The sequence below is a fragment of the Arvicanthis niloticus genome, chromosome 8 (assembly GCF_011762505.2).
Source record: "Arvicanthis niloticus isolate mArvNil1 chromosome 8, mArvNil1.pat.X, whole genome shotgun sequence".
NCBI lineage: Eukaryota > Metazoa > Chordata > Mammalia > Rodentia > Muridae > Arvicanthis > Arvicanthis niloticus.
The window spans coordinates 86,151,327-86,166,406 of record NC_047665.1 but is presented as its reverse complement, the minus strand read 5'-3'; the positions used below and the strand labels follow the sequence as shown (position 1 = coordinate 86,166,406).

Below are 15,080 nucleotides of genomic sequence, written 5' to 3'. Positions count from 1 at the left end.
GTTTGGCCTTCTGCCTGCCACCCCCGAGTGTTAGGAGATGGATGAGGCCACAACTCTGTCTCTAGATGGCAGTGACTGTGAGTGTGGATGGTTGTCACTGGTATCTAAGGACAAATGTGGAGAGGCAGTGTGACCATGAAGCCAGCGAGGTCCTCAGCACCTCATAAACCTGGCATAATGACACACAGCTATAGACAAAGCACCGAGAGGAGGATCTGGAAGTCAAGATGACTTTTGACTACATAGCAAGTTAGAAGTCAGTTTGGGTTACCTGAGGCCCTGTTAGTTACCACCTCTCACAAAAGCCTCAAATCTGAAACTCAGTGAAGCTGAAAACTCTATGTTCAATTATTTAGGTAAGGGCTTGAGATTTCTATTTGTTTGATTTGGAGAAGGGTCTCACTATGTAGCCCATGACCATCCTCCCTTGGCTTCCTGAGTGCTGGGATTATAGACGTACACCCAATACCTGGGTTTAAGATCTCTGAAATGTTAGGTTTTGATATTCGAGCAGTAGAAAACTCAAGCCAGGGATGTAAGATGATGTAAGAGCTGTGGGGCAGGAGCCAGGGACATGGCTCAGCAGGTGAACACAGTTTTCTCAGAGTCTTGACAACCTGAGTTCCAGCCCCAGATCCCAGGGTCAGAGGAAGGGACAGACTGCCGGGAGCTCCACATGTACACCGTGGCAATCCTCTGTGTCTCCCTCCCTAATGACAACGATGATGATGATGACGAGGGTGGTGGTGGTGATGATGATGATGATAGTTATTTTAAAGAGAGCCTGGAGACGTGGCTGAGCTAGGGTCTGACCCCAGCACTCATGTAGGATGTCTCACAACTGGATATAAGTTCAAGAGATCTAATGCTCTCCTCTGCCTCTGGGGCACCTACACTCACATGGCATGCACACACAAAAGAACAATATATTTAAATGTTTCTTTTTAAGTTAAAAACAATTAGGGTGCTGGAGAGATGGCTCACTGTGCTTTGCTGCCAAACCTGAGCTTCTTGCCCCAGAACCACTGGGCGGGAAGAGAGAACCAATCCACGCGGTGGCTCATGCGTGCGATCTCAGTACTTGGGAGGGGGAGGAGCAAGAAGACAAGCAGTCCACGGTGGTCCTTGGCTAAGCAGTGAGTTAGAAGCCAGCCTGGGCTACATCAGCAGGGAAGGAGAAAGTGTGTGCAAGAATTCTGAGATGGAAACAGAATCTTATATTTAAAGAGTTTTCCTGCAAGTCCACTGAGAAGAAAACAGCATTGGTGAGAAAAGAGGGGAGAAAAGGAATCACAAGAATGTCTGGAAATCGTGTGTGGCAGTAAGAATCCCAGGTACACAAGACAGCAAGTGCAAAGGTCCTAAGGCCTAAGCCCCATGTCTGATGTCTCCAGGAAAGAACTAGGATCTTCGTGTGGTTGGGACTCTGTGAATGACAGAGCAAACAGAGAAAGAGGAGGTGATCCAGGAGGTGGAGGGACTGGTAACTGGCCACGGGGAGATGAGCCACGAGAAGATTCACTTGATCATAGGGCCTCCATCTTGACCGACCAGGGCTGCTTGCAAAGCACATACGTGAGGGCAGTGGGGGCCTTAAAACTTATTAGTCTGTCGGGGAGGGATTCGAGTTTCAGAACCACGGACAGCGCTAGGATGCCTCTGTCCTTGGTGCTGACTCTGGGGAAGAGCAACAGAAGTCCTTAAAGGCTTGGAAGAAAACTGGCCTGCTGAGGCATACTCTTGTTTAGATGCATACCACGAATGGGTAGATGGTACAGATTAACTCCTAAATTTCTCTAGGGCTGGGATTTAAGCTCAGTGGTAGATCATTTGTCTATGTTTCATCCTCGATATGTAACAATTTTTGTGGTCAGATGTGATGATGTATGCTTGTAACCCAAGCACCTGGGAGATAAAAGCAATAGTATTCAAAACTGAAGGTTGTTCTCAGCAATATAGTGAGTCGGAGGCCAGCCTGGAGATGCCTGAGATAAAAAGACAAAACTGAGCAGGGGAGCTAGCTCAGGAACTATGGATGCTTATTGCAGAACCTGTTGACCGGAGTTTAGTCTCCAGAACCAAGGTAAAGGTGGAAGGAGAGAACCAGATACATAAGGTTGTTCTCTGACCTCCCCATGCTTACCATGGGATAGCTCCCCAACCATGTGCATGTACACACAGACACACAAACACACACAAACACACAAAGACATACACACACACACTAATAATAAAAAAGACGACGATGCTGCTGAAAAAATGTAAAGTACTAAAGAGGCTGCTTTTTTCCCAGAAGACCTGGGTTTGATCCAAAGCACCTACATGGCAGCTCACAACTATCCATAACTCTGTTTCATGGGGTCTGACGCCCTCTTCTGGCCTCTGGGGGTACAAGGTACACAGATGGTGCACATACATGTGAGCAAAACACACACACAAGCACACTTAAATTATTAAAGGAAATGAAGCTTTTAAAAAACAAATAAAGGGACACATTAGTTTTGGACATTTTTTTTTTTTTGGTTTTTTCGAGACGGGGTTTCTCTGTGTACTGGCTGTCCTGGAACTCACTCTGTAGACCAGGCTGGCCTCGAACTCAGAAATCTGCCTGCCTCTGCCTCCCAAGTGCTGGGATTACAGGCATGCGCCACCACTGCCTGGCAGTTTTGGACACTTTTCAAGCAAAACCTCTACAAGCAGGCAATGTTCAGTCAGAGACTCAATGAAGTTTAAAAAAAAAAAAAAACTGGGGGCCAACAATATAGCTCAGTAGATAAAAAGGCCTGCCACCAGGCCTGACAACCTGAGTTCAAATCTCAGGGTTCACACAGTGGAAGGAGAGAACTGACCCCACCCCCACAGATCATCCTCTGCTTCTTGTGCAGCATTACAACGCCCACAGTTACACATAAGCACATAAAAAATGAGTAAATTTTAAAATGTTTAAATGCTGGAGAGTTGGCTCACTTGCTGCATTTCCAGTGGACCCAGCCAGCTTCACTCCAAGCACCTGCAGCTGTCCACAATTCGACTTCCAGGGACTCTCACTCTCCCAGCCTCTGCAGGCATCAGACACACATTTATGCACAGACTTGCTTACAGGAAAAACTGCCACATGCATAAAATATGGATAAACAACTATAAGGAAAAGAAGAAAAGAACAAAAAAGAAAAAGAGGAGGAGGAAAATTAATGATGATGATGATAAAATGTTGATGCCTGGATAGATGCCCCCCAGAAGTTAATAGCACTTGTTGCTCTTCTAGAGGACCTGGGTTTGATTGCCAGCACTCACATGGTGGCTCACAATCATCTGTAACTATAATTCCAGGAGATCTAGTGCCCTCTTCTGGCCTCCATGGGCACTGTACATTAATGCTACACATACCTACACACAGACAAAATACCCATACACATACCAGTTCACAGAGAGAGAGAGAGAGAGAGAGAGAGAGCGCAAATGGAAGCCAGACCTAGTGCTGCAGCCTGCAATCTCAGCTATTTATGAGATTGAGACAGAAAGGTCATGAGTTCAAGGATTGCCTGGACTACACAATAAGTTCAAGACCAGACTAGGCAACTTAAGGAAATGAAAGTCTCAATTTAGAAAGAGAACAAAGGGCTGGAGATGGAGAGATGGCTCAGTGGTTAAGAGTACTGACCACTATTCCAGAGGGGTCCTGAGTTCAATCCCAGCAACCACATGGTGGCTCATGACCATCTATAATGGGCTCTGATGCCCTCTTCTGGTGTGTCTACAGTATGTATACTCATATACATTTGGAAAAAAAAAGACAGACAGTGGTGGTGCACACCTTTAATCCTAGCACTCAAGAGGCAGAGGTAGGTGCATCTCTGGGTTTGAGGCCTGGCTGACAGAGTAAGTGCCAGGACACCCAGGGCTACATAGAGAAACCCTGCTTAAGAGAACCTGGATGCAGTCCCCAGTACTCATATGGTGGCCCAGTTTTGACTTCTAAGGGCACCAGGCTCATATGGTGGACATAATGCCACATAATGCATACGAGCAAACCTTTACAGCTGTAAAACAAAAATAAACCAAAAAAATTGAGTGGGGACAAAAAAAGAAAGAAAGAAAGAAAGAAAGAAAGAAAGAAAGAAAGAAAGAAAGAAATGTTCAGTTAGTACATGTGGGGCCCTGTGTGCTGAGGGGAAGAGAGGGAAGAGACCCAACCAACCAACCAACCAACCAACCCAGAGCTAGACAGAGCCCTTAGAGCTAACTCTTCCAGGCAAGGAGGAAGATGTGAAAAGTGTGCTCCTGTGATCTGGGGCTTGTGCACTTTAAGCTTTGTCCTGCCAGGCTGTGTCTGGGGTGGGGGCTGGAGGCTGAAGCATCAGACTTCCTGGAGCAGAATAGCTGCTGAGGATGTATGCAGAATCCCAATCACATAGTCATTGCAACGTGTGTCCTCGAGTGTGTGTGTGTGTGTGTGTGAGTGCGTGCAAGGGGCAGGGCATGGAGTGTGAAGCGGGGATATTCTATGGAATGCTTTGTGTCAGGGTTGAGCGGTTTATGTGTGTATGCAGCATGCAGGGTGTGTGTGAATGGTATGTGTGTGTGGCAGGGTGTGTGTGTGTGCAGGGTGTTTGTGTGTGTGTGCAGTGTGTGGGTGCATGGTATGTTTGTGTGTGCAGGGTGAGGGGTGCCCAGCTGTGTGTGTGGGTGTACTGGGGGATGTTGCAGAGCTGTTTTCTGTCCCCAGAGGGAGAGAGTAAGCTCAGGAAATCACAGTTCCGCCCTGTTCCTGGGTCTCCTGGCAACCATACCACTTTGAAGTTACTAGGAGACAAGGTTTCCAGGGAAACACAGGTTTGAGTGACAGCTCTAGAGCCAAGTTTGGGTGAAGAGACTGGCTGAGCAATCAGGATCACTCACCTTGGTTCAGTTCTTCCTCCTTCATTCAGTGATTTAACAAGAATTGCACTTCTCCAATGTGGTCATAGACTCTTGTGAATGAAGCAACCAAAGCCCTCATTTTCTTATTCTCATATTCTCTCTCTCTCTCTCTCTCTCTCTCTCTCTCTCTCTCTCTCTCTCTCTCTCCAAACAATGTTCTCTCTTCCTTCAATATAAGCAAGCATTAAGAAAACCCCAAGCCAAAGAGAAAGTTAGATGACAGGCCTCGTCAAGAGCCCTCATATAGGAAGCCTGAGAGGGAGCATCGGTCTCGTGGTGGGGCTGCGATGGCCATTCACTCTGGCATACATAGCAGTGAACAAGACACATTACTGCAAATGAGGTAGAAGGCAAGGACTGACCTCCATACGCTCTGGGTGGCACAGGCGATCCTGCACACACACACACACACACACACAGATTAAAACAAAAACAAAAACAGAAATTAGGGCCAGTGAGATGGCTTAGAGGAGTCATGCCACCAGCCCTGAAGATCTGTCATCTAGGGAACACACATGGTGAGGGAGAAAGAACTGCACCCCATCCCAGAAGCTGTTCTCAGAGAACACGCACACCAACTAAATGAATGCAAGAACCCCCCACCACCCCCCATCGAGGGCTGGGTGTGGTAATTTGCCGAGGGTTTGCTCAGCATGTATGAAACCCTGAATTTCATCTCCAGCCTTGCATTAACTTATCATGCTGGCACAGGCTAAAATGTCTGGTACCCTACAAAAAAAAAAAAAAAAAAAAAAGCCAAATCTATGAGTCTGTAGCCCATAAAAACCATCCCCATATTTCAATAAACAGTGACAAGCAAGCAGGTATCCCTTTCCAACTGTGAACTTTACTTCGGTAACAGCAAATATTCATACCAACACATTGCAATGATCACACAGAATCACAATACTCATTTTGCAGGTGGGCAAGATTCTGGTTTTATTATTTTTTAAACATAGGTGCTCATGTAGCTCAGACTGGTTGCAAAATTCAGTATATAGCTAAGGGGACCTTCTCCTCCACCTCCTCCTCCTTTTTTTTTTTTTTTTTTTTTTTTTTTTGAGACGGTTTCTCTAGCCTGGCCTCGAACTCAGAGATCCATCTGCCTCGGCCACTCATATGCTGGAATTAAAGGTGTGTGACACCACCAACCCGCTTCTGCTTTTTTATTTTTAGATCTTTACATGTGTGCCACGTGCCCGCGGAGGCCAGAAGAGGGGGTCGGACTCCCTCAAACTGTAAGTTATGGATGGCTGTGAGTGTGGGAACTGAACCCGGGTCTTTCGGAGGAGCAGCCAGTGCTCGCTCGTAAGGGCTGAGCCATTCTCTTCAGCTCCGACCTAGAGGCTGGGCGTCTCTGGGAAGCGCGTTTAGAGCCTCGCCCTTCCTTTTCATCAGTCACGCGGCTTCTTGCAGCAGATTCCCTCAAGAACTCATTTTCTCCACTCTATTTGCTAACAGCTCCTGCCACTAACCGATACTGTGAACGATAGCCAATGAGGCCTCGGTGTGGGCGGGCCCAAGATGAGATCTCGCTTCCGATTGGCTAGAGGTACTTAGCAAATGGCGGAGACGCTGAGGCGGGTGCTGAATGCCGGCCGCGCGGCAGGCCCCGGAGAGGATGGTGCTGCTGGGCCGCCACTGCTGTTGCTCGGCGCTCCGCGCTCTGCGCAGACGTCGCTGTTGTTTGCAGCCGCTCTTGAGGCGGCAGGGGAAGGCCGCGGGCCCGTCCTCTTCCTGACACGAAGGCCCCTTCAGAGCCTGCCGCTGAGTACACCCGCAGCGCGAGACCATTGGCGGCTCCAGGTAACTGGAGGGCTGGACCTAACAATGCGTTACCCAATGGCAGGCTAGGTTCTATATGAGTGACAGTTCGATAGGCAAATGGCAGCGTGGATCGTAGATTCACACCTAATTCGTCATAAAGCCTGTGTGGAAGTGATGGGTGGAAGAGGCGGAGTAGGCACGAGGGACGGGACTGTGCGGGCTTGGTTAAGATGAAATGAAAGACCGTTCTGTGGTCGGGCGGCGTTGGCGAGCATGGGCATGGATGCCAAGCCAAGCCAAACCACAAAAAACAACAACAACAAAGATTCAGGGGCTCACTCAATAGAGAACTTCCCTAACATGCGCGAAGCCCTGGGTTTTTTGGTTTTTTTTCCTATCCCTTTAATCAGACTTGATAATAATATACCTGGGATTCCGTTCTCAGGAGGTCAAAATTGTCAGACCATCTTTGGTTACAAAACGAGTTTGCAATCATCCTGGGCTACATGAGACCCTGTATCAAAGAAAAAAAAATTTTTTTTTTCCTTAAATAATCTTGGGCAAAGTGCTGGAGAAGGGGAGCTGGTGCTTCCTCCTGGAACTTTCCATATGGACCATGAGAGCCGCGACCGGAAAGTATAGAAATGAGGTAGCTATAATACGGTGTTTTGACCTTATATATTAAATCTATCCTTTTCCTATCTTCTAGAAGGTTCGATTCCAGTACCCATCCTCAATTCAAGAGCTTCTCCAGCTGCTAGCCTCTGCCCATGAGGCCCCAGCACCTGCCCCATCCCTTCTACTCCTGGACGGCCTGGAAGAGTATCTAGCAGAGGATCCAGGTGCCCAGGAAGCCGCCTACTTGGCTGCATTGCTTCTGGATACTGCTGCCTACTTTAGCCACCGTCTTGGAGCCAATGGCAGCTGTGGGCTTGTGGTGGCCCTTGAAACCCAAAAAGAAGCAGATGGCGATACCCCACATCTGGCATTACTTCATCGGTATTTTCCTGCACAATGCCGCCTGCAGCCAGATGCCCTAGACTTGGGACAGCATTGCTGCCTTCGAGCCAGCCTAGAGTTGGGCAAGTTGAGCCCCAGGACAGAGTGGTCAGTGACTTTCTTACCCAGTGGAGAGATGAAGACCACCCCGTGGCCTGCCCAGGCTTCTTTGCTCAGCCCAGATAAAAAAGGTTCAAGTGCTGGAAGCCAGTTCTTAACTTTGGGGTGTGACGGCCTCCCTGGTCCTGGGCTTCCCTTGGATGGGGTACTTACATCAAGGACAGGTACAGATTCAAAGACCTGAAAAAAATGTAGGTTTTCTGTTTATAAACTAGCATTATTGTCGTTGTGGGCTGGCAAGATGGCTCAGGAGTCAGTGTCCTTGGCAACAAGCATGAGACCTTGACTGATCCCAGGACCCACATGATAGAAAGACAGAACTGACCCTTGCACGTTGTCCTTGGGCCTCCACATTTGGGCAGAGGCACACATATGACCTCCACACTAATAATAAATTAATAATGAAACCTTTAAGATAAATCAGATCACTGGAGCCTCCCTCTGGCCACTCACCGTTGTGAATGGGATTCAGCCACATTTCCTACTTCAGTTCTTTTTATCTGCTGCATTTATTTTCCCAGACAGGCTCTCTTGTAAGCCAAACTAGCCTCAAACTAGATACTTAGCTGAGGCTTCCCTTGAACTATTGATCCTCCAGTCTCACCTCCTGAGGGTGGAGCCGATGGGACCAGCGTCTATTCTTGGCTTCCCTTGCACACTCCATGGTGCCTGTATCCCAGTTACCTCTGTGTGCTGACTTCCCATGTTAGAGTCCAGTTGTACGCATGAGCTTGCATGTGTGTCACGTGAGCTCGCACGTGTGTCACGTGAGCTCGCACGTGTGTCACGTGAGCTCGCACGTGTGTCACGTGAGCTCGCACGTGTGTAGGTGTACAGTGGAGTGGATTCACTGCATATAGAGGATGTATACGTCTAGCTTTCTTAGGAAAAACAGTTTTTAGGCCAGGCAATGGTGGCACACGCCTTTAATCCCAGCACTTGGGAGGCAGAGGCAGGCAGATTTCTGAGTTTGAGGCCAGCCTGGTCTACAAAGTGAGTTCCAGGACAGCCAGGGCTACACAGAGAAACCCTGTCTTGAAACACCCCCCCTCAAAAAAAAAAAAAAAAAAAAAAAAAACAGTTTTTAAGTCATCGGATTGAAGCTGAGCATGAGGGTGTGCCAGCTTTGGGAGGTAGAGGTGGGAGGTCCCAAGTGCAGGGCTATCCTTGGCTACATAAGGAGTTGGAAGCCATGCTGGCTTATACTAGACCCTGTTTTGAAAAACCAAAATGAGCCAGATATGGTGGCACAGGTCTTTAATCCTAGCACAGAGATGGGTGGGCTTGTATGTATGTGTTTAAGGCTAGCCTGGTCTACATGGCAAGTTCCAGGCCAACCAGGGCCACATAGTAAGACTCTGTCTCAAAGACAAACAAAGACTAGGAGTTGGAGAGAGGGCTCAGTGGTTAGGAATTCTCCCACTGTGACAGCATTTGTGACTTGTCACCCAGCTAGGGTGGGCTTCGGTTATACATCTGTCTGAGTCATTTCTACTCTCATGAGGAACCCCTTACCCATAGTCCGGAACATATTTGTACTTGGGTTTTCTTCTTCTTTTCTTTTTTTTTTTTTTTTTTTTCGAGACAGGGCTTCTCTGTGTAGCCCTGGCTGTCCTGGAACTCACTCTGTAGACCAGGCTGGCCTCAAACTCAGAAATCCGCCTGCCTCTGCCTCCCAAGTGCTGGGATTAAAGGGGTACGCCACCACTGCCCTGCGCGTACTTGGGTTTTCTATCTGGGTAGGTAGATGTCTGTTCGTGTCCTGCAGGAGTAGTGCCACCAGCAGTGGATGAGGCACCAGGTTTTGGAGCAGCATGTATTGGCAGCTAGTGAAAAGTACACTGACATTATACTCTGTCTTCATGACAACGGATCCAAAAATTCAGTGCTAGCTGTTCGCGTCCATGGGCCAGTCCAGGCAAAGATGGGGTCTGAGGCCATGGCAGAGGACAGGTTATAGCTTAGCAGGCAGAATGCCTGCCTAACATGCATGAAGCTCAAGTTCAATGCCCAGCACCACGGGCTCTGGGTGTGATGGAGCCTGCCTGGAGTCCCAGCACTTGGGAGTTAGAGACAGGAGCATCAGGAGGTCAAGGTCACCTTCGGCTACCATGTCTCAAACAACTAAAATATGGGCCAGCAAAAGAACTCTGAGGGTTGTAGTGCAGTCTACAGTCTTTGCAGCAACCCAGAGGCAAGATGGAAGGCAGACGGGAGAGAGAAACAGAAGCACACAGCTAGCCTGGAACAGGAAATAAGGCAGGAACAAGGCGCTCGGCCTCAAGGTGAGAGGATCAACTTCCCTACATGAACTGAGGCATACATGCACCCACACTCATATCATACATACATACACGAAGAAGACAAAGTCATAGTAGAAAAATTGATATATATATATTTCTATATACAGACAGATAATTCTCCATCTTAACATTGCAAGGCCATCCCTTTCTGGGCAGAGGGCCAAAATCAGCCTTGACTTAAGTATGGCCTTACCAATCCCGTTCAAGAAGTTGTAGGCTGGAGTCCTAGGAGCAGGCCACATAGCTGGGATGCAGAGGCTCTGGGTCTGGGACAAGGCTGTTCTCATAGGGGTGGGAGTAGGGGACATCAGATGAGTCCCCGTGGACTCCCTGGGATCCCCCTGAACTGTAATCTGTTGAGATGCCGGAATCAGACACCACAAGGTACAGGTACTTCAGGTGAGGTGGAGTGGGAGGTAGCTCAGGAGGCAGAGCCCGAGGACACAGGAGCTGAGAACTGGGGTCCAGGATGGTGTACTCGAAGCTGGAAGGCGAGGTGCCCTCTGGCGTGGGCTTTGAGGCCAAGTCAGAGGGGCAGGAAGATGTTTCTGAGCCTTCATCCATAGTCACAGGGTCCACACTGTCCCCAGGCCCTGAGAGGTTCTCACTGCATGGGCTCCGGGGCAGTAGCCACTCATCCAATACCAGGTAGGTGTCCTGGGCATGCTCACTGGCCACTGGCTCCAGCAAGGGCCCCTTGTCATCCCCCCCTGGATCCCCAGTCTGAGTCACTCCCCAGCGTCGCTCTGAGAGGACCTCTAGGTGGGCAGGTGGGTCCTCAGAGAAGGAGCTGCTTGTGCTCCACCACAGACAACCATCACGCTGCAGCAGCCATAGCTGGAACGAGAACACCTACGGGCTCAGAGGCATGGGCTCCAGTGTGTGGCAGCAGGCAGCCCCAGGAACAGAGAAAACAAGCAGGTCACCTACCTGGAAGTTACCCTTGTGGGTGGTGAAGAGACCCTCAAACTCACTCTCTGGGCTTGGGATGCCAGGCCAGATCTTCTGCTGCAGGGTCCTGTTGAAATCGTTAGGAACCAGTCCATGGACCTGGGACACTGGACACTCACCTGTGCCCTCTCAACCCCAACACCAGTGACTTCCAGCATTCCTTTAGGAATGAGCAACCGCCTACGGGGAGGCATTAGAAGGCCCTACCAAAGGGTAACTGCTAGTTTTGAAGGATGCATAGGAGTTTGCCTCACACTCTTCATCATTCCTTTCCATGGGCTGGGGATGGGATCTCCAGAACCACGAAAATTGTGCGAGTGTTTTCCAACGAAGTAAATCAACAAGGCCATGAAAGGCAAACAGCATGTGTACTTACGGGAAAGCCAGAAGGGCAAAGCTTTGAGTGCAGTGGGAAGTATAAATACCTCAGCATGACTGGTCAGATCATTAAAGCGACTGGCTTAAATCTTTTCCATTAAACTTTCTGGTTGATTTGACAAAGTTGACGACATTGGGAAATGGAACCCGCAAAGGAATGCAGGAAGGAGTCATCACTAAGGTCAAGGGAACTCCAGCAGCTGCCCAAGAGTGAAGCTCAAGAGTGGGTGTGGTCTCACTTGGGTCCTAGCACTGACAAGCTGTGTTATCCTGGGCAAGTGCTCACCCCAGTCTGAGCTTCGCTTTCTCTAGAGAGTGGGATCCCAGGGGACAATCTAAGTTAGAGGTCGGGTAAGGGGCTCACCGACGGTGGGCCATCAGGGCCAGCACGGTCAGCAACAGCGAGATGAGGACGAGAATGAGAGACAGCGTCAAGATGAGAGGGTCTAGGTCTGGGAGGCAAGAAGGTCAGGGAGGTTTGCCTGGTGTTTGGCCCCAGCTCCTCCTTCACCCCGAGGAACCGGGGCCTCACCGCTAGCGGTCAGTAGCGACGCGGGCTCCGACCAGGCGCTCCAGAATCCGCTGAAGCTCGGCTCGGCCATGCGCGCTCGGACAGCGAAGGTGTAGCGCGTCCCGCCCCGCAGGTTGCTCAGCACACACTCAGTGCGGCCTTCCAGGACCTCCACCTAGGGGTGGACGGAGCCAGGAGACAGCTAACCAGCACACCCAGTGAGAAGGGGGTCTGGGGGCTTGCCCGGAGGCATCTAGTCAGCACCCTAATTATGGGAAGGGTACTTGGGGTTGGGTGCTCAAGTAATAGTATCAACTGTTAAGTCCTGTTCTTGGCTCAGCCAATCAGAGAGAGGACCCCAAAGTCAGGAACTGGCCCTGGGCCATATAAAGGCAGAGGCAGACAGCTGACAGAGATGGCCTCCTTGATATCTGAGAAACTGTACCAGGTTGTGCAAGGAGCTGAGGCTCTGATGGGTTGCCCAAGAGGCATGAGCAAAGTGGAGGGTGGAGGGACAGTGACCTATTGTGAGCGCCAATGGTATGGGCCGACGATATGGCTCAGTGGACCCAAGTGATGGGAAAAGAAAGCTCGCAAAAGTTGTCCTTTGACCTCTATGTATTTGTGGGCGGGAGAGGCAAGCGTGCACCTCCCCCGCCCACAAATACATAAATGTATTTTTTTGTTTATTTGTTTTATGTACATGAGTACACTGTAGCTGTCTTCAGCCACACCAAAAGATCCCACTACAGATGGTTTTGAGCCACCATGCCCTTGCTGGAAATTAAACTTAGTACCTCTGGAAGAGCAGTCGGTGCTCTTAACCTCTGAGCCATCTGTCCAGCCCTATAAATGTAATTTTTTTAAATGTCTAAATGTCAGGCAAGAGAGCGGTTTAAAAATAGCGTTGGGATGTTGGGCACTGGGAGAGGGACTTGAGGGAGTGGGACTTTGGGCAGGACTCTGGAAGGTTGGGTGGGGCTGTTCTCTTGGCTCTCACCCTTTGTGTCCCCCCTGCCCGGTTGCCTGCCGACACGTCCACCTCGTAGCGGATGTGAGTGGTCATAGGTGCCCCAGGAGGTGGCAGCCAGCGCAGCACCACGTGGCTGCCCTCTTCTGCTCGGCGCGCCAGCAGCCCCGCGGGGGCGTCCAGGAGCACTGCAGAAAGTGAAGTGGGTCGTGTCCCATGTCCCGTCCCCACCCCGACCAATGTCGCTCCCATTTCCTCTCACCTACCTACTTCATTGACATGGATGATGCGGTGGTAGCGAGGAGATCCTGAGGCCTCCGTCACCCGCAGCTCCAGCGGCACAAAACTCGACGTGTCCGCAGTCGGCAGTGAACACCAGAAACGCACGGAGCCGCGGACGGTGGGGGCCTGGTGCAGGCGACATGACTTTCGTGACTCACCCCTGTGCGATCCGGGGAAGCGGGAAGAAAAGGTTGAACAAGCAGGGAGGGCAGGAGGTGATTGGAGAATTTCGGATTTCTTTGGTCCACGTCGTGGGGACCATTTTGACTACCACGACCAGGTAGTGTCCTAATTCCAACGTAACACCTGAGCCCATTGATGGAGAAGAATTATTCCATCTCCGGCCACCGGGGGCGACCTCCACACCACCTCCATCCCAGCCTCCGTTCCCGGAGTTTCCCACCCTTAACCTCGTTTCCAGGCCGAGAGAACCATTCCAGGCTATGACATCCAGGAAGCTCTGCTTTACCCACCCCCTCCTAAGGCCACCCAGTCCTGGGGGACTCACTCGAGCTGGTAAGAGAAGCTGTAGTTGAACCCCATCCCGGAGCTCGCCGCTTCCTCCCAGAAACACACCAAGTCTTCCAAGCGTTGGGTGAAGCACAGAAGTTCTTCGGAACCTCGGGATGCCAGCAGGGCCGCTAGAAAAGCGGGTAGCCATGGCGGGGGCGTGGAGGGAAGGGGATCAGGGAAGTCCAGGTCTGTCTTCCACAGTCCCCTACCCTCCGGTCGCCTGTGCAGATCCGATAATTTTAGTGCCCCACCCTCTTCTCCAAAAGGGCCTTCTAGGGGTCTTGCCAAAAGTGGCGCCTTCAGAACTCCCAAGAGTAGCGACCCCGCCTGCCTTGTTCTTCCTCCGTGCGCACGCCCACTCTCCCTGCTAGTTGAGCGGTGCTTGCCCCGCCCTAGCGGGTGTGTGTGAGCGCAGAGGACTCGGCCTCCTATCGGTTCCCGCAGGCACCCGGCTGCCTCCTGATAGCGCCAACCGTGACCCCCGCCCCCTTCCTCCTCTTAGCAAGCAGTCCAAAGGATCTAGCACCGTCCGCCCGCCAAACTGTGTTTACAGTCATCTGCAGCGGGGCTTTTCTGCTTCTACCTGATCTGTTTCCATCTTTGTGAGCTTGATCTCCTCCCCCAGGAGATCGGACCTAGTACTACCTTACCCCTGCGATTTCTACCATATCCCAGACTCCCTCAAAACGCAAAACAGAGCCGAATGTGTTGGCTCTTGCAGGTCATGCCAGCAACTGGAGGTGGAGGCAGGAGGATCAGAAATTCAAGCTCAACCTCAGTTACATAATGAGTCTGAGGGCAGCTTTGGCTATACAGACCCTGCCTCAAAACCAAAAACAGTACAGGCAGAGTGACACATGCCTTTAATCCTAGTAGTTCAAAGCCATCCTAGAATACCTAGTGAGATCCTGTTTCAAACAAACAAACAAACAAACAGCCAAAACAGTCTTAAGCCTTCTGCCCTGAGCATCGTTCCAGAGAGATACTGTGATCCCTCATCAAGTTCAGACACCAGTTTGGCCTTTAGGACCCCATCTGGAGGCTCAGGGGACATTTAGCCCCTGGGACTCAGACTGAGAATTCAGGCCATAGCATTGCCCTTCTGGGATTTAATGAGGAGGTGCCCATGTACAGCTCTTACCTTTACTCTCAAACTGGGGGTCCGGGAGGCTGGGTGAAGGTGCCCAGGCTGCCCCAGCAAGTAGGAGACAGAGGGTGCCAACCCGATGCCAGAGGGGCACCCTGAGTTGGTTCATGATGCAGCCCCAGCTTCAGGAAGCTCAGGGCTCCAGCCCCCCTGTTTCGCCCCCCACCTCCCCTTCCTTTCCTCTTTCCCCTTTCCCCTAGTCCACAGCTGGGTCAGCAG

At 50.6% G+C, this 15,080-nt stretch overlaps 2 protein-coding genes across 5 annotated transcripts; one reads left to right on the top strand and one right to left on the bottom strand.

The window, feature by feature from the left end:
- The first annotated feature begins 6,483 nt into the window (after nt 1–6,483).
- Swsap1 (SWIM-type zinc finger 7 associated protein 1) lies at nt 6,484–8,229 on the top strand. The gene is made up of 2 exons (XM_034510322.2): nt 6,484–6,726; nt 7,397–8,229. The coding sequence occupies exons 1-2, from the start codon at nt 6,484–6,486 to the stop codon at nt 7,988–7,990; spliced, it is 837 nt and encodes a 278-aa protein (XP_034366213.1). The 3' UTR covers nt 7,991–8,229.
- Nucleotides 8,230–10,178: 1,949 nt separating this feature from the next.
- Nucleotides 10,179–15,010, bottom strand: Epor (erythropoietin receptor). Of its 4 annotated transcripts, none has more exons than XM_076939756.1 (8): nt 14,856–15,010; nt 13,710–13,842; nt 13,186–13,361; nt 12,950–13,107; nt 11,971–12,124; nt 11,803–11,890; nt 11,040–11,127; nt 10,179–10,946 (listed from the first exon to the last, which is right to left on the bottom strand). In XM_076939756.1, the coding sequence occupies exons 1-8, from the start codon at nt 14,968–14,970 to the stop codon at nt 10,335–10,337; spliced, it is 1,524 nt and encodes a 507-aa protein (XP_076795871.1). In that variant the 5' UTR covers nt 14,971–15,010; the 3' UTR covers nt 10,179–10,334. The 4 variants fall into 4 exon arrangements, with proteins under 4 accessions (XP_076795871.1, XP_034365548.1, XP_076795872.1 ...); XM_034509657.2 differs by lacking the exon at nt 14,856–15,010 and adding an exon at nt 13,924–14,823; XM_076939757.1 differs by lacking the exon at nt 14,856–15,010 and having other exon boundaries at nt 13,186–13,327; nt 13,710–14,823.
- Between the last annotated feature and the right edge of the window lie 70 nt (nt 15,011–15,080).